The following is a 26,438-nucleotide window of genomic DNA, read 5'->3' on the forward strand; positions in this document are numbered from 1 at the left end:
CAACTTCTTGCTCCACCGGCGGAATTGATCCTGAGGGCTCTAGGGTCCATGGCGGCAGCAATTTCTCTGCTGCCCTTAGCCTGTCTAAATATGAGGGTCTTGCAGTGGACCCTCCAGGTGCAATGGTCCCTGTCTCGCAATTCCCTGTCCCATCCTATTCCCCTAAGTAGGACTTGCAGAGGGTCGCTCGTGTGGTGGCTCCAGTCCCCGAGCCTTCACACGGGATGACCATTCTCGATGCCTCCTCCCGTCACCACAGTGACCACAGGCGCCTCTCTCCTGGGGTGGGGTGGGGGGACACTATTCAGGCAGAACGGTCCAAGGCACGTGGAACGACATAGAGACCATCTTGCATATCAGTGGCCTAGAGATGAGGGCGGTGCTTTTGACGTTGCAGGCACTTCACGGCCTTCTTCTTATTGGGACGATTGCGGTACAAACGGACAACATGTCAGTTGTCTGGTACATCAACAAACAGGGGGGAACCTTGTCTTATCCTCTTTGTCGCGAGGCCATGAGAGTGTGGGAATGGGCGATATCCACCAACCGCTTTCTCATTGCAACGCACATTCCGGGACAGTCCAACATCCTAGCAGACAGGCTCAGTCGTTCAATTCTGACCCCTTACGAATGGCCTCTCAATACTCTAGTAGCGGAGCAAATATTTGCTCAATGGGGGCAACCCTGTTGCGATCTTTTTGCCTCTCCCTCAAATACCAAATGCAACAGTTACTTTGCTCTAATCCCCCCTCACGGGGAGTCCCCAAGAGACTCTCTAGTACATGCTTGGCCTCCCAGTCTCCTTTACGCTTACCCTCCATTGCCCCTGATGCTAAAACTCTTACAGAAAGCCAGTCGGTTGGGGAGCAAGATGATCCTCATTGCCCCATTCTGGCCTCGTCAGATGTTGTTCCCTTACCTATGGTCTCACCTGATTCATCCACCCTGGATTCTGGATCCCCTCCCGGATCTCATTACTCACCCTCTGGGTCTTCCGACCCCCAACCTGGTCAACCTCAAGCTGACGGCTTGGTTGCTCCAGTTCCACTCCTGATAAGGACTCCCGGAATCTCCTCACCAGTCAAAGCCATTCTAGTAGCAGCACACAAACCATCCACCAGAAGAGTAAGTGGAAACGTTTCTCCATCTGGGCGGAGCACCATCACTTAGATCCTTTCACGGCGCTTCTTACATCGGTTTTGGATTTTCTAACTACCCTTTTCCATCGGGGCTAGCTGCTCTACAGTCAAGGTACAACTAACAGTGATTTCGCACTATCATGTAGGGCATGAATCGGGCCCTCTAATTACCTCCAAGCTCTGTAAAGCTTTCCTCAAGGGTACCTTCCTTCTCAGACCTCCGGTCAGGGAGGTAGTACCCCCATGGGATTTATCTTTGGTTCTACAGGCCTTGACAAGCCCTCCTTTCAAGCCGGTGGCTACGGTTGATTTTAAATACCTCTCTTGGAAGACGGCCTTCCTGGTGGCCATTACTTCAGCTAAAAGGGTCTCTGAGCTTCAGGCTCTCTGCGTCAAACCACTGTATTTGGCCTTCCATCAGGATAGAGTTTACCTCAGGAACAGTCCGTCCTTTCTGCCTAAGGTATCTTCAGAAGCTAACATTAATCAATCTATTAATCTTTCCATGTTCTTTCCCAACTATCAGAACAAAGGAGAGTACAAACTGCATTCTTTGGATGTGCACAGACAATTACGTTTTTATATTCATCGAACTGGTCATATAGGCAGTCTGACCAGTTGTTTGTCTCCTTTGCCAAAACCAATTTAGGCAAGTCAGTTTCTAAAGTTACCCTGTCACGGTGGATAGCTAGTTGTATCCTCTTCGCATATCAGAATTCGGGAAGGCCTGCACCTCAGGGAGTCCGCGCTTATTCTACTAGGGCCATCGCTACTTCGGCGGCTTTTAAATCTAGGGTCCCCTTGGATGATATTTGTTTTGCAGCCACTTGGGCTTCATCTCATACCTTTATCAGCCATTACAAACTGGATGTTGTCTCCAGAGGTAGGACGTCCTTTGGCTCTGCAGTGCTCCGGAATATTCTTCCATAACGGCCACCCAGGATTCAGGTAGCTGGGGACTCTGTCCCAAAGGTTGCTGACAAATGAAGTGCCTACTTCAGATTAAGAGGTTATGTACTCACCATAACGTTCCATCTGAGTAGGTATCTTCATTTGTCTGCAACCATCCTCCCCTCCTTCCCCCTGACCAATATGATTCTGTTTAGGATTCGTCTTAGATAAGTCCCTTCCAGGGCACAGTAACAGTTGATGTTATGTGATCCTATCTTGCCTACATTCTGACTGATGGGTTCGGAGCCGATCCCTCGGCTCCGACTCGGCACGCTTATGCCAAAGAGCGAAGTCTCTTATTGGCTGAGCTTACTATATCCCAGGATGCACCACTACCAGTCCCCCAGATCTCGTTTGCCGCTAACTAGCAAAGACGTGGTCTCGAGCTGGCTGAGCTAAGTAGTGTCTTTTCACTAACTTTTTCTGTCAGAAATTTGCTAATTCTTCACAAAAAGCTGTTTTAACAGCTACTCTGTGCTGTTGTGTGTGTTTTGAGAATTTTTGTGGAAATTTTGTGTGTGATTGGTGTTTGTTCTGGTTACAGGCTCCCTTGGTCCGTATGGCCTTTCCTGTCAGTTAATCCCTTTTGAACCTTTAGGGTTCTTTGATTCCTTATATATTTATTCACTGTTGTATGTCTTCAGTTGGCCTTTATTTTAATTGCGGGCTATCATTGTGACGCAAGTTAATCTTTGTAGGGTCAGTCTATTCCAACAGAGTTTTGTCTGTGAGAGAGTTACTCAGTTTTACTTATAATGTCTCAGGCTCCTAGGCCTTCGGGCTTCAAGAAGTGCACTAAATGTAGTTTTAAAATGTCTATCACGGATGACCACTCTCTCTGTGTATATTGTTTAGGCGCCAAACATTTGCAGGAGTCCTGCAGCGTGTGTCATGCTTTTTCCTCGAGGGTCCTCCAAGAGAGGAAAAATAAGCTTATATTGAAAGGCCTTATAAAACCCTCTTTTGAAGAAGCTTTAGCATCCTCTCCTTCTCCTGCTAAAAAGAAAAGGGCGTCGGCTCCGACCAGTCCGTCGGACCCGACCGCCAAAAGACATAGGCAGGCTTCTCCTTCGGCTCCAAGGACTTCGGAGCCGAGGGCGGAACGGTCTGCCTCGATGCCTCCAGTCTCGACTCCTCTGGCTTCGGAGCCGATGGCTGGGGCATCGAGAGGCGGGTCACCTTCATCGGCTCCACTGGTCTCGGAGCCGATGAAGGTTGTCCGCTCAGACACTTCCTCCTCGGCGCCTAAGTCCTCCTCGGCACCGATGGAAACTGGTTTGTGTATTCCTTCGGCGCCGATAGTTATCGAGTCGCCTCGGAGCCGGTCCCCTAGCCCCGTGGGGCCGTTGGAGAGGCCAACTCGAACCCGTTCAGTCTCTTCTAGGTCATCGAGGATGTCAGATTCGGACATAGACAGGGTGCTCCAAAGACTGTTCCAGTCCCCAGTCTTTCAAAAATTTGTTTCGGCTCCGACCCAATTGGCTTCGGAGCCGAGAGCCCATTCCATTGCCGTTCCTCCTCCGACCGCCCGGCTCCGCCGGAGCAGGTGCTGATGGAGCCGGTGGAGATCCTAGGGTCGGCTCCGACCCTTACTCCAACCCCGCCTTCGGGTCCGAATTTGGACGCGGACTTCTTCGGCCGGACCGGGGTGACGTTTGGGACCTATGCTGTCGGTTCCGAGCCTCCCTCTCGGTGCTTGCTGCGGGACTTCCGTCTGCTATCATGGCTCCAGGGACCGGACACTCCCAGGATTCTGGGGTCCGGCTTTCAGAGCTATGAGGAGTGCCTTGGCCAAGTCTTCTTGCCATCTCTACGGCTTTACCGGCACCTTCCCTGGGCGTGGAGACTGGGTCTTTGGCAGTTCCCTGTCCCTAGGCAGCGGAGCCCGGGGCCTGAGGTTACCCCCACTGGGGTTCCCTCCTCCTGAGGGTTCTTCGAGTTGTCTTCGGAGGAGCCCCAAGGAAGAGATCGTGCAAGAGGAAGCACGTGGACTCCCCGAGTCTCTTACATCGGACACTGATCTTGATGATGCGGAGGGGTCCCCAAAGTCGTCCTCGGATGATGTCTCATTCGCAGACATTTTAGAGATCCTTAAGCAACGAGGCGACTGGATATCCAAACCCCCCTCTGCTGATGAGTCAGTGCTTCTCAAGGCCTTTGGGGCTCAGCCCTCCGCCTCCTGGGTGTCTCCGCCCTTCGACGAGCTCCTGGATTTGGTTTGTCGGAGGGCGTGGGAACATCCAGATACTGTGGAACCAGTGCCTTCTCGCCCTAACAAATTTTTGTCTGCCCCACCCGAGAAGGAGTTCTTGACAAAAGGTGTGGCTGTAGATGCCATGGTGGTGGCATCTGCTACACAACAGGACGTGGCAGAGGCTTCAACGTCCGTCCATCCTCCTAATAAGGAGTCTAGGAGCATGGACCGCACGGAAGCGCACCCTGACTTCAGCGGCCTTTACACTACGGTCCCTGAATTATTTGGCACATTTTACCAGGCTACAGAGGGATCTGGTCAAGGAGCTGTCAGATTCCTCTCAGGTAACCTACCTGAGCAGCTAGCCCAGTCGGTTAGCTCTCAGTTGGCTATCCTTACCTCGATTTCTAACTCGTCCATGAGGCTCATTTCATATGCGGCCGAAGGGGCGGCAGAGCGGCAGGCACAGGCGTGGCTCACGGAGACAAGCCTGGCTCCGTTTGTCATTTCGGAGGCCTTCAAGTCTTCCTTCGCCGACGCTCCCTTTGATGGGTCCTCTTTGTTTGGACCTAAGGTAAAGACACTCTTACCGCTGTGAGCAAGAGGGAAAAACTTTATCTGCCGAGGGTGCACGTTATTCCACTCCCTTCGGCCTTATCCCAAGGCTAAAGGAGGAGGGAAGATGTGGTTCCAAATCACAGAAGTTTTTCCTCAACAGCAGGAAGATTCCCCTTCCAGAGGCAGAGGATGGGGAAATTTTTCTGGGAGACGCCGTCCCAGAGGCGGCAGAGGGCCCCACAATTCTGGAGACCGCGAGTCCTTTCGTGGCTCTTCAGCCTCCCACACTTCATGAGGGATTGCCCGGCTGTGCTGCTCGGAGCCAGTCGGGTGCCGCTTTGCCAAGCACCTAAAAGCCTGGGAGTCTATCACTCAGGACAGATGGGTGCTTCGGATTATTGCCGGAGGTTACACCATTCCCTTCACACACTCACCCCCACCGTCCAAAAATCCCGGACCCACCACCCAGTCAAAGGGAAATCGCAGCCGCAGAAGCTTCAAAGCTGCTAGAAAAGGAGTCATCCAACCGGTCCCCACAGACCAGATCGGATCCGGAAATTACTCAAGGTTCTTTTTAGTGCCAAAAAAGACAGGGGACCTGAGACCAATATTGGATCTCTGCAAACTAAACCAGTCCGTCATGAAGTCCAAATTCCGAATGGTCACTTTACAATCCATTCTCCCATTGTTGGAGAAGGATGTTTGGATGTGCTCCATAGATCTCAAGGACGCCTATTATCACATACCGATACATCAGGCGTCCAGGAGGTATCTGCGCTTCAGCCTGGGAGACAGTCATTTCCAATTTTGTGCACTGCCCTTTGGTCTCACCACAGCCCCCAGGGTGTTCACCAAGTGTTTGGCAGTAGTGACTGCTCACCTGAGGAGTCTCGGATTCCAAGTGTTTCCCTATCTGGACGACTGGCTCCTGACTGCCACCACCAGGCATCTACTAATAGACAACCTCAAAGCCACCATCTCCTGGGTGCTTCCTGGGAATTACATTCAATTGGTCAAAGTCTGTCTTGCTGCCCTCTCAGCGCATAAAATTCATAGGAGCAGAGATAGACTCAAAATTGATGCGCGTCTTCCTTCCTACCGAAAGGATTCAAACTTTACAAGGTCAAGTCCAAGCCCTGCTTCCAAGATCCAAAGCCCCAGCCAGGATGGTCCTGCAACTTTTAGGTTCGATGTCTGCCACGGTTCTCCTAGTTCCACTGGCAAGATTGCACATGAGGATTCTTCAGTGGCTGTTATCGACACAATGGTCTTTTCAGAATCTCCCCCTCAATCATCTCATACTGATTACAGAAGCGTGCAAACGGGACCTCCGCTGGTGGGTTCTGTCATCCAATCTGCATCAGGGAAGACCTTTTGTTATCCCTCCGGTGGCCACCCTGACAACGGATGCCTCCCAGACAGGGTGGGGGCATTGTCTGGGCAGGTTAGTTCAGGGTTCTTGGCTTCCAGACGAAACCTTTCTCCATATCAATGTATTGGAAATGAGGGCTGTACTTCTGTCCCTACAGGCCCTCCACAAGTTTCTCCCTCAAGGCATTATCGCCATCCACACAGACAACATGTCGGTGGTCTGGTATCTAAACAAACAAGGAGGGACCAGATCTTACCCCTTTGCAGAGAGGCCATGAGGGTGTGGGAATTGGCTGTAGCTACCAACCGTTTCTTGGTAGCGACCCACATTCCAGGGAAATCCAATATTTTGGCAGACAGATTAAGCAGGACGATTCTCTCTCCTCACGAGTGGTCCCTGAACGAAACAGTAGCAGCTCAGGTTTTCAGAAGATGGGGACTCCGTGCTGCGACCTGTTTGCAACACCACAAAACACAAAGTGCAAAAGGTTCTTTTCCTTGACTCCACGTCAGGGGGAGGCAGCTACGGATGCTCTAGCCCAACCTTGGCCAACAGGACTACTTTATGCCTTTCCTCCGGTTCCACTCCTCCCCAAAGTCATCCAGAAAGCTTCCCAATTGGGGTCCACAATGATACTAATTGCTCCGCACTGGCCTCGTCAGGTATGGTTCCCCTACCTAAAGAAACATGCTCTGGACGGTCCTTGGTTTTTGGATCTAACTCCGGACCTGCTGATTCGTCAGTCGGGACGACAACACCAGTCCCTTCACACTTTGAAATTAACAGCTTGGCTCCTCCACTTCCGACTTTAGTCAGAAATCACAACTTAGACCCGGAAGTTATTCACATTTTATCTTCGGCCCACAAACCCACCACTAAGAAATTGTACCTCATTAAGTGGAAGAGGTTTGCTATCTGGGTTCAACTCAGGGGCTTAGACCCTATCACTGCCCCAATACCAGAGGTCTTGAAATTTTTAACATCCTTGTTTACTCAAGGATCTTCAGTCTCTACTATTAAAGTCCAACTAGCAGCTATCTCCAAATTTCACGAATCCATGGACCCACCGTTGATGAGCAGCAGATTATGAAAAACTTTCATTAAAGGTGCTGTGCTGTTAAGACCCCCAGTTTTTCATCCTGTGCCCCCGTGGGATCTTGATTTGGTACTTTGTGCCTTAACATCTTCCCCTTTCGAACCGGCTGCTACATGTGAGTTAAAATATCTGTCTTGGAAAACTGCCTTCTTAGTTGCAATTACCTCTGCAAGAAGAGTTTCAGAGCTTCAAGCCCTATCTATCAAACCACCGTACTTGATTTTTCACAAGGATAGAGTATCACTTAGGCCTAATCCATCCTTTGTTCCAAAGGTTTGTTCTAATCTCTGTCTCCAACAATCTCTAGAGCTACCAGTTTTCTTTCCAAAATTCTCAAATGAAGCAGAATACACCTTCCATAAATTGGATGTTCACAGGCAATTGCGCTTCTATCTAGACAGGACTCAACAAATTCAAAAACAGACCAGTTGTTTGTGTCCTTTTCAGATAATAAATTGGGTCAAACCATCACGAAAAGCTACTATCTCCAAATGGATTAGAGATTGCATAACTCAGGCTTATTCCTCTTCAAATAAGCAACTTACAACATCTATCAAAGCTCACTCTACCAGAGCTATGGCTACTTCTATTGCTTTTCATTCCAAGCTCGCTATCTCTGAGATTTGTGCTGCGGCTACTTGGTCCAACCCGACACTTTCATTTCCCACTATAAATTGGATGTGGCATCTAAAGGGCGAGCATCATTTGGTTCCACGGTACTCAGGAGTGTTTTCCAGTGAGCCACCCAGGATTCAGGTGCTAGGGACGCTGTCCCATCAGTCAGAATGTAGGCGAGATAGGATCACATAACATCTTTTAGTTATGTACTCACCATAACTTCAGATGTTTGGGATCTATCTCGCCTACATTCCTAATACCCACCCTCCTTCCCCCTGCCTTGGAGATCAGAAGAGATTGAACGGTTTTGAGTTCTACTGTTTTTTATCTTGTTTCATCTGACGATGTTATATAAGCAGCGTGTGTGTCTGTGTATGTATGCGGACAAACTAGATCTGGGGGACTGGTAGTGGTGCATCCTGGGATATAGTAAGCTCAGCCAATAAGAGACTTCGCTCTTTGGCATAAGCGTGCCGAGTCGGAGCCGAGGGATCGGCTCCGAACCCATCAGTCAGAATGTAGGCGAGATGGATGCCAAACATCTGAAGTTATGGTGAGTACATAACTAAAAGTTATATCGGGCAAACTTGATCTGAGGTCAGTCAGGGTTGGCAGGGGATTATGGGTAAAGGGAGGAGCTAGGAGCTCGGATCTATGCTGTGGTAGAAGTTGCCGGCTCGGATCCGAGATCGGATCCGTATCCCAAAGGTTGCAGACAAATGAAGATACCTACTCAGATGGAACGTTATGGTGAGTACATAACTTTTTATTTTCTCTCTATCTTATTGGCATATGCATACATTAGCTTTAATCTTTTTGCCTTATTCACATATCTCTACCTTTCCTGGTACTATTATTTTTACATCCAGAATTCATATTTTTTCATTTTTTAAGGAATTCCAGAACATGTTTCATTTCCAGCCAACCAAACAATTTAGCCTCCACTCCATACTTCTGGTATTCCTTTCCTTTTTTTCTTTTTTGTTAGATCTGGCATCTAGCAAGCAAAAATGAATTAAGCAGTAACCCACACCTGGGTGTGGGTAATGGTGGATTTACCCATGGTTGGTGTGGTTTGGTCACGAGGGCGAAGCCCGAGTGGCCAAACAAAAGACAACCGTGGGTAAATCCAGCATTACCCACACCCAGAAGTGGGTTATTGCTATTATGCAATGACATTATTTAAGAAAAAAATACTTAGTTTTCTTAAATAATGTAATTGTATAATGCCTCCTTGCTGCCCTTCCGCAGCTGTCCAGTATTCCAGTATTCTGCGGCAGTTCTGATGTACTGCGCATGCATATGGTTACAAAGTACATCAGAACTGTGTGTGGAAGCAACGGAGAAAGGAAGGTCTCCTTGGCTTTTAAAAACTTATCTCGCTATGTTAAAAGAGTTTAACATAGCGAGATAGCTTTAAAAAAAGCAACGGAGATTTTCCTTTCTCCGTTGCTTTTTTAAAACTGTCTCGCTATGTTAAATGAGTTCTTCAATTCTCCATTGCTGCCCAAAAAAAAAGGACTTACACTAATGGAAAAAGTCCGGGTGACCGGACCTTTTCTATTAGTATAAGTCTGATTTACAACGTGCACGCTGACCAGTCAGCGTGCACGTTTTGGAATATTAATGAGGGGTCGTTGTATAATTTTTATTTTTTTTTACTCCATTCCACCGCCATCAAACCCGTTGTATAATTTCTAATGCCATTCTCATTGAATATTAATATTCCTATGTCATCCTTTACTTTTTTGTGTGTGTGGTTTACTTCTGGATCTTATTTTTCTAAGTTTCTTGCAATTGATTTTTGAATGTGTTGTTCTTGTTCATTTCTCCCTTTTCTTCCTCTTCATTTTTGAAAATTGCAAACCTGTTTTTTTCCCCTTGTATTTTAACCTCACTTTGAATTATTTCTTCTCTAGATTCCTCTTCATTCTTTAACCTTTCTTCAGTATCCCCTTCCCCATACCACCTTCTCTTTCATCATGTTCTGTAGTAGAAGAAGCAGAACTGCCCAAATACTTTACATTTTCTGCAATCAAGCTTACATTTTTTATCATCTGTCCCTTTCCTTGACATTGGCCACAACTTTGTTTTTTTTACAGTCTTATACTAAATGATTTTCATCCCCACTAGAAAACAACATGCTTTAGCTTGGCCCCAGTACCTAAAAAATTTTGTCTTACCTTTCGTGGTTTTTGTATTTGAAATATGTTTAATTTTCCCATCCTTAACATCTGTTGTTACCTATACTTCCCAACTCCCAGTCCATATATTTCTTTCATCTCATATTTTTTTTTAACTTCAAGTACTTCAGTATATAGTGAATACAAGGCAGTTTTATCTCATGTTCATTTATAACTGAAGTCCCAAATCGCACATCAGTTTTCTTTTTTGGTTATAGTTTCAAGTCTTTCCATGGTGCTATTTTTTTCGGTCTGTCATAAATTTTTCCAAAAAATAAAGCTTTCAGGTGTCCCTTAACAAAAAGTTTCCATCTGCAGAATGCATCGATGCTGTTATGTCTTCAGTGTCAAACTCTACTGGGGAAATAATACTATCCATAATGTTGTACCTGTTCACACTGTCACTGTTTTTTCTTTGTTTTTTTACCATGTCCATCTTCTCTGCGGCTGTTGAGAAACTGCAAATCTTTGTCCCCCCTGACTTCTTTCTTCCATTATTTCCTGGCCTGTTGCATCTGTATAACAATGTATTTCTTGTAATAAAGCAACTTGTTGCAGAGACAAACCCTTAAAAACTGAGAGTGTCTCTAGTGTTTGTACTTCACCAGCTGTTACTTTTGTTTCCAACCTCTGAGATTATTCCTCCTATAACACACACTCCACCATGTCAGTCCATCATGCTTCCTCTCCTTCCTTTGGCTCTACCTGGTTTATCTCATCTGCCAGCACTGGTATCTCCAGTCGTCAAATTTACAACTCTTAATTATTTTGACGACTCCTTCTTTCCTTCCAAGTTTTCTATTGCTCCTCTATCAATTTGTGCTGCATTCTCTTCCATCTTGGAATTCCTGGAACTGCAGTAGCTGCTCTCCAGCACCACCTAGCATCTCCAAAGTGTGTTTCACTTCCTGTCCTCTAAAGAGTAGAAGTTCCCTGGTGTCCTGGCCAAATTTTCACTAGTCAGTATCAATACTATCTTGGGTCTCCCCTGTATAGAGGCCGTTGGCCTAGTGGGAGTAAGCCAGTCAACAAAATGTAAATAAATAAAAAATAAAGTAAATTTATCTTTTAGACACTTCACAATGGAAGTGTATGTAATATTGTGCATACACTCATCACAGTCTATTAGATATATATTTGCTTTGAAAAAAATGTTCCCAGTGTCTTCTCACTAACCTTCCATCTTCAGAACAAACAAATGTTCTTGGTTGCTCACACTTCTTAGCAGACATTTATTCTGGCTGCTTCTCTGTGAATCTTGCTGCACTTTATTTCTATTCCATATTTCAAAGAAGCTAAGGCATCTTCCCCTGTTTTTCATGGTTTAAATTTTGCCTAACTGGTTTGGTTTCAATCTGTCTTGCACAGAATCTAGTCTTTCAGGTGGTAGTAAAAAAGCAGAAGGTAGGCAGTTTACTCTTTACATTGACTCACCAAAAGCTGAACAGGCAGTAAATGCATACCATGAAAGGGACTGTTTATAAGTTCAATAAGCTTAGATGTACAGGGATGTAATAGTGACTGTTAATGCTCTGAGCTTTCTTTTTTGAGGTGTTTCACTGTTTGAACTGTCTTTTGACATTTTCATTAAACTGTGGATAGTTTGAAGTAGTGGTCACGTTTTTCAATTCCCATTTCTCTGAAAACCTCTTGGATTCTCTGCTTGCATATATGGACCGTTGTCAGAGACAAACTACTTCAGGTATTCCATCACTCAAAACACAGCATTATGTATAATTGTAACACCATTTGCTATGTCCTCTGGCTTCACACCCTCTAGAAACTTCAAGTAGCTGACAATATGCATGAAACTGAAGTATTCTATAATGCAAAAAAAAAAATCCATTGTTACTCCACTTGGTATTGTGTCAGAACACTTCTCTCTGACATGCACTGCACACAGAGCAGTCTCTTAATTCTTGCTCAGTTTGTATTGACATGCCTGGCTAGTTTAACATATCAAATGCTCTTTATTTACACTTCATAGTTCTCAACATAAGGCACTGTTAGTTTGGCAGCTTTAAACATCAGGTCTTGTATACAGCTTATTATTTTTTTAAGTGAAAAGTATGTTTGCATTTCTTTCTTTACAACAGTGTTTTGTACTGGCCAGACTTTCAATGTTCATCTAAAAGCATTCTCCCCTTAGCATGCTATGTTCAGCTCTGAAAGAGTTTCAACTTCTCTTTGTTTTTGGGCAACTGTAGTATCGCCCACTTCACTTCAAATTCTTCACCAACAAATTCTCTTGATGGGCTAGTAGAGAAAAATAATTTGAAATATCCGCTGCATGAGTTTCCTTGTGTAATTTATACTTGTCATACTTTTGAAGTCACAGCAGTATTTTCTGTGGTCGTGTGATATAATGTACAAGAATATAAATTCAGCTAAGCTAATCTCACTGTGGTGTTAATTGCATCTTCAGTATTACTATGTGAACTGCCTTACCCATTCATCCCAGTAACATTTGAAAGCAGACCACACAGCACTTTTGTTTTGCTTTAAATTACATACTTCAGTGCCATGATAAAGCAGTGTGAGAAAAAGATTTCAGTTGAATAAGAATACAAAAAAGCTCCATTTCTTATTCAGCTTAAAAGAGTGTATCATATATGATTTTCCCTTCTGACTTCCAGCTGTAGTTAATTGCAATACAGCTTACTGGCTGTCAACAATGTGACAATTGTTTGACTGCTGATAGGCATTAATGAATTAAATGTACCATGCAGTAACTTAAGGGCTTTATCTACTGCACAACTTTCCTGTAAATATATTCTTGGAAATTTACAATCTTGCTGTATGCCAAATAGCTATTTTTCTGTCTAAACTTATGTTCTCTTGCATTCTTCGCAAATTCTTTACTTCCTGCAGGACCACAACATTAGTAGTGTTTTGTTTGGCATCTGCTTGTAATGTGACTGACATGTTGACATTAAAACACTTCAGTTTCTGACTGTTTTCATTGCTCTTTTATTACTCTGCAGTCCAGTACAGTGTTATATTATATTCCAGTAATTTCATTAATGGAAGTTTCACTTCTGACTTCTGATAAACTTAAATATATTGCAACATGTCTAGAAATCTGTACTGTGCAGTTCCAGACCTTTTGACAATAAACAGTGACCCATGTATTTCAGTCGTGTGACTTTTATTCTTATTCAGCATGAACTTCTTTTCTCCCAGGCATTTTAGTAACTTATTCAGTCTTATATCACTTCATTCTATGATTTACCCCATGACAGTGCATCATAAATTATTTTAGCAGTATTGTCAAATCCCTTTATTTGGTAGCGGCTGTATGAAACTCTTATGCTTCAAAATGGAAGCTTTGAAAATGTGTACCCTCTTGTAGGCAAATTAAAAATGCATTTAACAAAATCCATGATTTTCATCAGGCACTGATAATTTTTTATGACATGACAGACACTGCTTCAGTTGTGCAAAATGGATAATGCTTACATGTTTTAGATTTATTGAAGTTTCATGTATCTGTACAAACCTGTGCAATAACTATGCTGTTTACCTACTGTGTAGGTTCTATCTTTTCTAAACCATACTAATGTCCTCAGCAGTCTTTGTTTCTTATTTCTTGCCCTGCAACTTTCTGGGACCATGTACAACAATTCTAACTAATGCAAAGTCATGATAAACAGACCAAGTTAGTACTTTCTAACTTATGTCATCTGACTGATTACTTTGTTATCCGCAGAATAACTTTGCATTTACACTTAGAATTATGTTCACTCTGCCAAGCTGATGTTATTTTTGATAACTTAATGTAGATGATGTATTCACAATATCAGATATCTGGAATAGAATCTTGGATTTCTTATTCTTGTATTCAGCCATAAGCACTCTGTGGCCCTTTGTATATGATGATTAGAATAAGTAAGCAGTTTACACAGTGACTGCTACAGGTTGCCCTTTTTCTGACCTACAGCTTTGAATATTTGAACAGACATTCCATTACACTCTGTTCCACCATCTAGTCTAAAACTTACATTTTAGTTATTCTTTTTCAGTTTTCTCCCTGATTTCTGACTCTCTTATGATGACCTTTCTGTAGTTTTATCTTCATTCACTTCACAGTGTGCATATTCTTAACACAAATTATGCCCGCAGATTATTCATTTTTTGAAGTTTACTGTAATATATAAAATGCTTTCAACTTTACACTTGTTTTTTTTAATTTTACAGACCTTTACAAAATGATTCATTCTGACAGTTTTTATGTACTTCAGTAATGTCAATACATTTATCATATTTACAGTCTTATTTATTGCAAAAAGCTTTCTCTGCACAAGAGTTAACTAACTTTACATTTTTCCAGAGGTTTAAATACTTACTTTTTCTATACCTCAACTTCTTCATCTCACAAGCCATTACAAACTTCCTACTCTGCAGTAGACTCTCTTAATTGTAATTTGGTTACTTCACTAACTCTGCATGCATCAGTCAATTTACTTAATGTTAAATCTGATTATGTTAGTAATATGTCCCCATTCTGATCATTTCTGATACCATTCGTAAATCTGTCTCATGATTAGTCATGCAGGTCACCAAATTCACTGTCTTTTACTGAATTATTTAATTCAGTGATGTTTAGTTCAGTAACACACGCATTAGTAGACTGGCATCGTGTGCTATTATAAATAAAAGCTTTTGAGTAAATTGCAGATTTTTGACTCATTGGAATCCAAATTTTGGACTTGTTACTGCAGAACTGTTTTTGTTTCCCTTTTGAAGCTCAGATTTATTATAAACTTTCTGGACTTATTCCCTTGTGATTTTCAAAAAATGTACCACACTGCCTTTTCATGCTTCTTCTCACAGTCAGGAAAAAAATAAATGTCTGGATTCACATTTTCCAATGTTCAGATAAATTACCCTGAAGAACAGTTATCAGGCAGTTGGTTTTCAAAAGCTGTTAAACAGAAGGCAAAATAACTCTGATTAGTTATGCACTGAGGAACTCATTTGGTACTTGCAATATTGGCCATCTCTAAACATACCATTTGTTTACTTTTAACACTATGTAATATTTGGTTTGGGAGGAGCTGCAATAACAAGATGGAGACTTGCTTTTTAAGCACACTACATTACCTACCACGAACTTACTGAGTACATTAGGCTAAAGTACCATTTCTTAAAGATAAAGTACATGTGTTATAAAATGGGGTGATATCATTCCCAGAGCAAATTTAGAGCCACTTCACAAAAATATGTGTAACATTGATTTTCAGACTATAACTTTGTCTTCTGACCATTCTTCTACTGGTGTAAAACAGACCAGTTTAATGTTCTCTAGTACACTGCATGTTTTACAGACAAGATGTGTTTTGTTAATATTAGTGTTGTTATGTGTCTGATTCTTCATTAAGAACATGTTTTATCATTATTTTGTTGGGTCTTGATTTTGACTGTTCAGAATATTTGTTAACCACTGAAAACATGGAGGAGTTGGGAAAATCTACATGATGTACATACAAGTGAGAGATGAGAATAAAGTCTTTTTTCAGCCTGTATAATGACGACTGTTGTTAATGAATGCATATGCTTTCTTATGAGATTTCATTTACAGCTTTAGCTTGTAACTTAGATCTTTTACTGATTATCATAGAGTACATGTATATGTGGTTGTGATAGTTGCCATTTTTTTTTTAAGGAAACTGTGATGCAGAATGCAGTGGCATAGGTTGTTATGGCCCAGGACCTCACCAGTGTTCAGATTGTTTGCATTACTTTATCAAGTTTAAAAACCACACAAGGTAAGAGGTGTGACAGTTCTTATTCTTTTTTAAGAGCTTTATCAAAATCAGGAATTACACTTTAGCTGCTAAACTTCTATAACACTAGATGTAGCAGTATCTCAATGAAGCAGTAAGGCATAATGGTATTTGTGCTGTTGGCAAATAATGTGATAATTTAGGCCAGTTCATAAAATGAAGTGAAGTGTGCAGATCTCCTTGAAGTGGTGGTGATGACTCACATTACGCAGCTGCTGTGTATGCTCAAGATACATGATTAGCTAATGACTCACCAATACATTAATGATAATGAGCAATATAATCATGGTATAGTTTACCTAGAATGTGAAACAAGACACAGAGAATTTAGATTGTTACCAGTTGTAACCTCTGTAATTATGAGGTAAACTTTAAATCCATTTCTCAAACACACCAACTGAAGTTGTGGTCAGTGATCTGATCATAATTCTTTGTAGCACATTGAGCTTTCAGGTGCAGCCATTATATTTGAAGGGTAACGCTCTGCCATGGATATTATAAAACTTCTTGTTCGTAAGAAAAGTTTTAAAAAACAAAATGTGAAGAGTAAGCTTTAGTCATCATGGCACAGATTCTTCCTACACTATTACCACTCTCAATTTTAATACTTGATTTTTAAAGCAGTTAAAACTGTTGGATGATTGGACTTTGCTGAGTTCTAGTTGCTTTTTGTGTGTCAGGTCAAGGTGTGTTACAACTTTTAAGAATGTTGGTTGATTCCCATGTTGCGTTGTAATAATAATATGGCTGGAAAGCTGAACCAGTCATTTTCATCTTGTACTTTGACAGACTCCTGTTGTGAAGTTTAAGCCATAAGATGTGCTAAAGTATGAACCATCTCATGAGACAGTGCCTCATCCTTTCTAAAATAAGATTTTCAGCTAAATGTTGAGGAGTTTAATGGGAACTAAGAGCCATTACTATCAACTTTCTTTTTCAATGACCTTGTAAATTTACAGCTTTTCCTGCTCATAAATATATTCTGTAGTATGAAACTGTAAAATTTAACTTTTAATATGCATCGCTAATGAAGACATTAGTACACCTGCCCTGGAGAAACAGCTACTTTCATCAGATATGCAGTATAATTTGCAATATTGCATTGCAATTCTAAGTTTAACAGCCTTTCCAGTAATGTTCATCTCTTTTTTTGGATTGGGTAAAGCAAATGCTAAGACTCGCGTATGCATAACATGGCTGATACAAATGATACTAATTCATAGGCACAGGAGTGAAATGAAGAGACTGGCAAAACTTGGAGCTACAGGGTGTGACTGAAGATAAACATAAAAATTGCATATGTCATCCCACCTGTAACAGGGGTGAAGTTAAAATGAAACTTCATACGGAACACCATTGTCCATAATTTCCATTAGTGATAAAAAAAATCCCAAAGGTACCAGCATATTAGCCATATGCAAACGAGAAAATGTGAACTGCTTGTCATATTGTTGAACATTGTTCATTAAAGCACTCTGGAATTGTGAAAATGTAGTTTCTTGCCAATAGCATTGTGTTATTGTCAGTTGTGGGCACGCAAATTGAAGATTGAGCAGGAACCTGTTCCACTGATTTATAATGGTAAAACATGAATATTAAACTTGCTTATACTGAAGAAGGGAGATGCAGTATTATACAGTATAATCTAATTAATGTTTAACAATGTGCATGGTGATTGACCAAAGGTCAGCATGCTTGTTATAAATCCAGCTATTGCCAACTTGAGTAGGTCCTGTCATGGCTGTAGCTGCTAAGAACAAAAGCTACAGCTACCATGTTCTCTTCTCTGCTAAGTTATAAAAGAAACACAAATAATAATAGATGGGTGGAAGACAAAAATGTTCATATAAAAATCTTTAAAAAAATGTCTATATCAGGATGTCAAACATTCACAGATGTTTGCATATTATGATTAATGATGCTTGCACACTCCTGAGTCCTTAAAAAAAAAGACAAACACTGCATTTATCATGATGTACTACACAGTCACTGACATGTACACACACTGTGCTTTTGCAATGCATTATGAATCCATTCTTAGTCATTTAAGATGGAGGAGAAAGATTACAGCAGCAAGAAGTCCCAAGACACAATGCTGCTGTTTTAAAAGGAAGATATTTTTTAATAGCAGGATTGTATAGTTGCAGTAATCCATGACTGGATGTGGAGAATGCTTGGTCCACCCGTGGATGGCTTTACTAATTAGATTGCTAGGGCTTCATCTTTGTGATGGGATCATACTGGCCGTGGGTAAATTGTTACATGTCCAGTTGTGGATTATTGCTAATTTATATGGCAGGAAAAGGATGTGGAAGATTGACGTGAACAATGTCCTGACGGTATATTACACAGAGCATCACAAATGGTCTTAAAGTCAGCTAAAAAGTACAGCTGGTGGAAGATGTGTGGTCAGTTTTGTAACAATGAAGTGGAAACTGTGAAGGGTGTAAAAACAAAAGTTGAGGTGGAACAACATAGTAGCCCAAAGATTCATCAGCTTCACATAGTGGTGTGTCCTTGAACCCAGGGTTGATCTGGAACTGCAGATGCTGAAAAGTGTGGGAATCAGTCATGTAGACATATGGTGGTGGTGATGGTAGTGGGGTAGAACAAATGTTGATTTCCTTTGTGATAACTTTAACCTTTGCATAAACCCAGCATTGCTTACTGCATAGTATTTGATACTTCCGATAAAGGTCACTATTTTGAATTCTAGCATGAGGAATTTATTTTACAAATATTAAACTTGCACAGGCTTGCCTGCAGTTGGGAATAGAATTGTCAAATCATTTATTGACTATTAAGACACTATTGTTTCTGATATATAGCCATCATGTTTGCAGAGTGTTGTCTGCTTATATTGTCTGGCAAAATGTAATAGTCAAGTACTCCATCCAGGGCACATCTCATATGCAGTATTACCCTAGATATATTGTTACAAGTTAATATGAATAGACCGTTTTACTCTCTGGAAAATGTTAGGCTAAATTAATATAGGTTTGAGCTTACAAAGGCAAATGTGAGTTTTTAAGAAGGAACTTTCATATTGTCAGTGGAAGCTTAACAAGAGTCCTCTGTTTAAATCTGCATAAACGATGGAAGCTATGCAGAGTGTGCAAAGGTCTTGAAATTTGTCCACTTGAAGTCATATTTTGTACTTGCAAGCTACTATTAAAATTTCAATGAATCATTCCAGTGAGGCCTTCATCCACTGTATAATATTTTTTGGAATGACTTACCTAGAAATGGGCTAATCAGTAAGTGAGCATTTAAAGCAACCAGGGAGCTTGATTGCTTTGGACATTGTACTTAACTGCTTTGATCAGCCCATGTGTAGTAGATTTTCATGAGACGTTTTGCATTATGGAAGCAGTGCCATTATATTGTACAAGTTAACTGACAATACAGAGAAACCTAATGCATTTGCTTAAAGAGCTTGAATGCAATTATTGCTGACTTGACAAGGAAGGCCTTAGTTTGGTTTGGGGAGTGAAAAAGTGTCACCTCTTTATGTATGAAAGAAGGTTCACATTTATAACTTCATCAAGGTTTAGTCTCCACTTTTAACTCAGAAAAGGGTGACTCAGAATTTAAGGCAGTATGCTTGTAGTATTGTGCACTATTATTGGTGAGAAAATGCCTAGAACAATGAACATATAGAAACAAAGTAACATGGAAATATTGATCATGTCTTATTTTCATATTGGAAGGCAAAATAACCAAGTACTTATTGATCCACTGAATATGTGTTGCACCACAGTCATTAAACAGTTAGTAAAGGCAGATGCCTTTATCCAGTGAACAACCAAAATCTTATAGATGTGCCATTCATTTGAGGCTCGAAAGGACCAGCAGTCTGTAATATTTGGACTTTCTTGTGTCAGTCCAGAGTACTGGTAATTCTTTACAAACTGCTCATCATACTGTTGAACATTATCCACAAAAGGTACTTGGGAACTATGGAAATGTAGCATCTTGTGTACATCTTCATATTATTGTCATCTGTGGGAAAGCAAATTGAAGATTCAGCAGGAATTTGTATCAGGTGCACACCTCTCAGTTGTCGAGATTTTCGCAGAATATCCTGATTTTTTGCGGATATTCTTGATCTGTTCCTCATAAAATATGTGTTATTTTTCTGGCAAATCACAAGGATAATCAGAGGATTGCAGTCATTAAATAATGACATACACTTCAGTTTCAGACTTCAATTCTTTCAGAAAATTTGTGTTAAAACAAACCTCATTACTTTAGCAACATTCTAAGTTTATAAGAGCAACATTTAAAATATGTCCCTATTTTTGGGCCTTTCTCCAGATTTCTTGCACTAAGAAGTTGAGAGGTATGATCAGACGCTAGATGATTCAGAATGTGTAACCACAAATACATTTGGGAGTGGATGTTAACAGCAGAACAACATATTAATTTTGGTATCCCAGGATCATTAATGAGCTCTGTAACTGGTATGGATGTGTCCTTCAAATGGCCAGATGATTGTATTCTTCTGACAATGTGTACATGCAATGTTTTACTGGAATACATTGGCAGTGGTAATAAGCCACTGTTAGAACTGCAAAATTGAAAAGGTCAACAAAGTGAAATGGAATTGAAGAATTTTAGATATTTATCTCATTATCCAATCACAAAAGGAGTAGTAGAGAGTTTTTTGCAAATATTTAAGAAAATGATAAATGACACCAGGACCAGGGGTCCAGAAGGATAGTCCTGACTCATCTCCAGATGACTGAGTGCAGTAAGTGTCTCAGAAAGTTCAAAGGGCTGACCAGAGAGAATGTAGTGAGCAGATGATGCTGGCTCACCATACTAAGAGGAGAGAGGTGGTTAGGCCCTTTGCACTTTTGACTCTAGTTAGCAAGCCATAGTAATTGCAGTTGAATGCAGTTCATAAGATCATAGTAGTTACTTTTTGCACGTACATTTGGGAAACTTGCATATGGCATCATGCATCCATCTTGGTCATGGCATAGCACAGCTACTGAACACTCAGAGGATGGGATTAGGCTGGAGACTTTGGAGGGGGCCTGTGGACAGGAATGCTATTCTGCTCCCTCATGTGTGATTCTGGACTCTGAGTGGAACTATTAGGTGAATAGGGCATTCATCCTGTCTGGAAAACAGGGGGGCTGTAAAGCTGTTCTGGTTGGGGAATGAATGAGTTTCTTTCTTCCACCCTCATAAAAGGAATAAATGTGTCATTACGGGCCTCAGAAGAAGAGGTATCAGGAAATCATGTAGTTAGAAAAAGTGATTAAGGCTGAGAAACAGGACTGTTCATTGGAACACAGGAAATGTTCCTTCTATGTATCTCAGTGCATTGCCCACAATCAGTAGCATTATTATCAGTGTCATTCCTAAGATAGAATTTCATGTCTCACTTAGATTTAAGCTGAGATATCAGGAGAGTAGTATAAAATAAACTCTTTCAGAAAATGAAAATAATGCAACCAGAATATATTCATCATTTGATCATAGTTGCAGCAACCTTGGCTTATGTGGGGGGTTCCTATCAGTTTGTTGAAACTTCAGCAGTTCAAACACCATATGTTCAAACTGTGAAGTTCGAAAACTGATTATTGCAAAGCTGTGGAACACCGAATTCTTTCCCAGGGAAAGAATTTGGTGGGCTGTTTCTGTGGCTTCGTAATTTTCAGCACTGTGTAGGAAAGTTACGGGTCAGGTTCAGGTAAGCGTGCTATTGTGTTGACGTTAGGGTGCGGATTAGGTGAGTTAGGGTTAGGGCGCGGATGAGGTGGGTGTGGGATAGTGACAGACTTTAGGGTTAGGGCGGGATAGGTGAGTTAGGGTTAGGGCGCGGGTCAGGTGAGTGTGCGATAGTGACGGACCTTAGGGTTAGGGTTTGGGTTAAGGTAAGTGGATCGATAGTAGTGTATGTACAGTTGTGTAGAGTTAGATGTAGGATTTTAAGTGTATGTGTGTGGATTGCTGTTTTTTGGTGTGCTTGTGTTGTGTGTGTGTGTGTTTCTTGGAACAGCGATTTTTTTTTTTTTCCCTGGGGAAAAAAAAAATCACTGTTCTAAGCCTTTGATGGTTTTGCACATCGAGGTTAGAAGTTCAAACATATGGTGTCCAAACTTCTGCTGTTTTGACAAAGTGATATAGACCCTATGTGGGTTATATCCCGCATAGGATGTAACAGATGACCAGCATCAAGACCTTAAGGTCACCTTCAACATGTACAAACCATTGTCATCTCGAGCAGATCTGAAGAAAATCAATGGTTTGGTCTTCAAACCCTTTTGAGCTTTCTTGCTCTGAAGAGTGTTTCTCTTACTGGCTCTCAAGAATCAAAGTTCTGCTAGCATTTCTCTATTGCTTGGCAGACATGTTCCTTTTGGGGGAGAAAAACCTTTGACTTTAACTTTTTTTTCTGTAAAACTAATTCACTTCAGCTAGGAAAAGTGTTTTAATGAACCGTCACTTGACTTCAATCATTTTTTATTGGGAAGTGTGACTTTTACCTTTGTGGGGAAAAAAATGATTTTAAGTTTCTTCATTGCTTTTATACTTGTGTTAAATTACTTTTGAGGACGAGGGTAAGTGTTTTCACTGTGGTTTTTGATGGAAAAAATACGTTTTGATATTTACCAGTTTCACTGACTGTTGCTGTGAGTCTTACCCAGGTTTCTGGATTCATTTTCAGCTTTACAATGGAACAACTTACCAGTTCCTTGGTTGTTACTCCTCCTAGTCACAAAAAGAAGAACATTTCTAAGTAGTATTTGCCCCTTCGGGAGGGTACATATTTGTCTTAGCTACAGATAAGTGACTCTGTGGTCCTTTCTGGTTCCTCTAACAGCTTGTTTTGAGGCTTGGCTCCCTTTGGTTCATTAATTCAATATGGACAGGAGCCAGGGGAGTTGATACATCCTCTGTGGCTGTTAAGAGTGCCGTTGATGGACAAGGAAGAACGACCCTCATCTATCTCTGTGGAAAGAGCAGAGAATGCCTCTCTGCCTACCAAACTGTGTTACCTTTCCCCAGGGATGATATTCTTTTTTTTTTTTTTTTTTTTTTTTTTTTTTTTTTTTTAAACACCTTTATAGAATTATCACTTAAGATTATAGGCAAGCATGCATTTATGTAGAAAAACAAACCATATTGACATGTTCATAGTTAAACGTTATACATCACGTCTATTCTTTTGTGCAATTAGCATCAATCCAGCATTACATAAATTGATCAGTTCTTGCCTTCCCTTAAACCTTGCTACTCCAAAGCATTATCCTGCAGTCATTCTGGCCAAAATTAAAATTTTTTCTATGTAATTTCCTCCTACCCTTTTCTAAGGATCCCACTTTAAGTTATTTTATCTCTTACAATATTCACTCCTTAAAATGCAGTTGGTTTAAACTTTGATTTCCATTTTCTTGTCCTTGCTTTTTAGGCAGACACCAGAATTAAACTTAACGGATCCTGTATCAAAGCTCAAAAAAGTCATGTTCTTAGTTACACCTATCTGCTCACCCAATATTTTTGCCAGAGTAATCTGTGAGGAATTTTTAAAGTCTGGCAACTGATTGCACTCACAAAGTATGTTCTCAGTTATCCCCAGGACACCTCCAGCATTTGCAATCTACCTGAGAAAAAATTCTTTGTAGTCTGCTTGGAGTATGAAAATACATATGCAAACACTTCCAAGTAAAACTCCTAAATTTTCTAGATATATATTTGGGAGTAGTATGTATGCCCTCCCATTGTTTCCTTGTAAACTGCTTATCAAATCTCTGTCACTTCCTAATATTTTTTAACCTCCTCTGATTCCTGTAGTGCAATATTTTATATGCCCTACGAAATATCCCAATTTTAACAACAGCTTCTGTTCTAGATTCATCTAAAAATTCTACCAGAGTAGGTCATTCACACAGGGTTCCCCTATCCCTTTCTCTTTGCATATACTCTGATTATCAATCCCAGATAGGGAAGGTACACTCTAGCCTGCATTCCCAAGTGTCTTCTTCACCTCTTCTCATTCTGTTACCTTTCTCTCTCTAGCTATTTGCTCCGAATACTTTGGTTCCTTTGCCAGTTTTCTGCAATAAATTCTAGCCCCCTCCTACCTATTCTCTGTACTCCTGTTGGCAGAATCTCCTTTCTCCATTCCCATGTTGGCTTAGTTTTAGAATACTTTCTGCTGCCTTTTGAATATAATATATTTTTTAATTTCTCCCAAGTCTTTTGGGTTTGTAATACCATGATAGAAATGGACCCCATTCCTACGTCAAAGTACAATTAAAGTTCATGAAGTTAGCATTGTTTCAGTCTTTGATGTTATCCAAAAGTGGTCTTCACAGCAGCCTCAATGTGCCCAGTAATGACTCCTCCTGCAGTTCAGATGGAGTTACGTATATTGGTAACATACCAAAGTGTGATTGTACATTCTTTTTTACAAGACCTGTTGCCCCTACTATTACTGGAACTGCATGGGTATTCTTCTTCCACATTGTCCTTGTTTCCGCCTGCAGATTCTGGCATTTTATGACTTTGTGTCGCTCTGTACGTAAGACACTGTAGTCACTGGATGTAGCAATTTCAGTAATCAATGCTACTTTTGTCTTCTTTTCATGGACTACTATGTCTGGCTTTCTCACATCTATTTTTTGAACTGTTGGTAGTGGGTAATCTCATGTGATATAAACGTCATCATTTTCTATGATGCTTTGTAGCTCATGTTTCCAATGTTCTTCAGCTACTTCAGTATTATAATGTTTGCACAATCCCCAATGTAACAGTCTTGCCACATTATTATGCCTTTCAATATACAATCATTCTGCCATTAGTATATCACAACCAGCTACAAGATGTGTGACTGTTTCTAGTTCTGTTTTACAAAACTTACATTTGTCCGTTTCTTACCACATGTTCAGTGGACTTTGTAAACCAATGTCTATGTAGTCCACTGTTTTGGGCTGCCAGTATTAACATTTCATCTTTTGTTTTAAATTTACCTCTCCTTAACCATTCCTGCATTCAATCCTAATCAACATAGGTTCATAGGACAGCACGAGGCTATTGGCCTGGAGGCCCTTATAAGCCTAGCAATGAATTTTGCCCATGTTCCCACAAAGTCAGCACCTGTTTCCTCTGTCCAGCAGGGACACAGGTGGGATCCCAGCGGTGTATTTTCTGTTTCCCACCCAGTCATCCAGATTCCTCTTAAAGAAGGCTAGTGAGGTACTCTGCATGACATGGAGAAGGGAGTCTATTCCACAGATGGGGGAGTCTTTGGGATACAAATCTATCCCACCAAAAAGTTCTAATAATGTCACAGAATAGGTCAAGGCCTTGCCTGCGGGTTGTGTGAGTGGAGTTTGACTTATGGATATGCAGCAACTCCATCAAGGCTGGGTCTGAGATGGCTTTGTATGCCAGACACCGATCATCTCTGAGCAGTCTGTACAAGACTGAGTAGAGGAACAGGGCTTTTAGCCTATCTGTATAGGATAGGTGTTTGAAACCCTGGATTTTCCTGGTCCGGAACCTCTGCGTTCTTTCCAGTTACTGCATGTGCATGACAAGGTACATGCCGAAGGGAACACTGTACTCAGTAATGGGTTTGATAAGGGAGGAGTATAGGGGTGTTATGACCTCCTTGTTCCTGGATGAAATTTCCTTACTTATGAGGTGGGCCATATAGAAAGCCTTCCATACAACGGAGACAACGTGGTGGTCAAAAGTCAGGTTATCAGCCTGGGTGCCCACGTCTCTCACAACTGATTGGATGCTTAGTATGTTGTTATTAATGTGATAATTAGTGGGGACACCATTTTCCCCTAAGGGGATAATGATGCATTTCTTGGCATTCAGTTTGAAGCCATGCTTCTGGTACCAGTCATTAGTTTGGGTAAGGCACTCTTGGAGAATGTTCACATCACTAGGGGAATTTTAAGACAGCACCTAACTTGCAGTCATCTGCAAACTTGGTCGGTTACAGACCACTGGTTTTGGCTCTCACCTTATAAAAGTATATGTCAAACAGTAAAGGCCCCAAGACCGATCCATGGGGTATGCAGCTCATTACGGGTGTACTAGTAGAGGTGGCTTTCCCTATTTTGACTGAGTGGGTTCTGTCAGTGGGCCAGTTAGCTACCTATCTGCTAACATATAGGTTGATGCCTAGCTGGGAGAGTTTATCTATTATGCCTGTGTGGGGAATATTGTCAAAGGTTTTGGCTAGGCCAAGGTAGGTGATATGCACTGTCTTCCCCTCATCTATGGCTTTGGTGACTGTTTCGAGGAAAGTCTACCAAGTTTAACAGGCATGATCTCTCTTTGATAAAACCAAGCCCTGTGGGGTCAAGCTTTTGAAGGTTGCCAATGTCCTTTTTTATAACGTCCACATAAGGTTGTTCCAAGAGTTTCCTATACTTGCAGCTATATTTATGCATTTTAAATATTTCATGCCTTCTCATCTGACCCTTCACCTTATATTCTTTCTTTTGTTTTTTGGCACATTCAGTTGCAGATTGATTTTTTTTATCTACTTCTGGTTTAATTTCCAT

At 41.4% G+C, this 26,438-nt stretch overlaps 1 protein-coding gene across 2 annotated transcripts in view; it reads left to right on the forward strand.

Annotated features, from left to right (window-relative positions):
- Positions 1-26,438, forward strand: part of LOC122793112 (proprotein convertase subtilisin/kexin type 5-like) — a 3,326,953-nt gene that overhangs the window by 2,913,606 nt on the left and 386,909 nt on the right. For both annotated transcript variants that reach the window (XM_044060853.1, XM_044060852.1), the window contains one exon: positions 15,777-15,879. In XM_044060853.1, coding sequence (XP_043916788.1) covers positions 15,777-15,879 — 103 coding nt within the window. The remainder of the gene's footprint in view (positions 1-15,776; positions 15,880-26,438) is intronic.

Source organism: Protopterus annectens, chromosome 2.part0, assembly GCF_019279795.1.
Source record: "Protopterus annectens isolate FY-2018-M chromosome 2.part0, PAN1.0, whole genome shotgun sequence".
Classification (NCBI taxonomy): Eukaryota; Metazoa; Chordata; order Ceratodontiformes; family Protopteridae; genus Protopterus; species Protopterus annectens.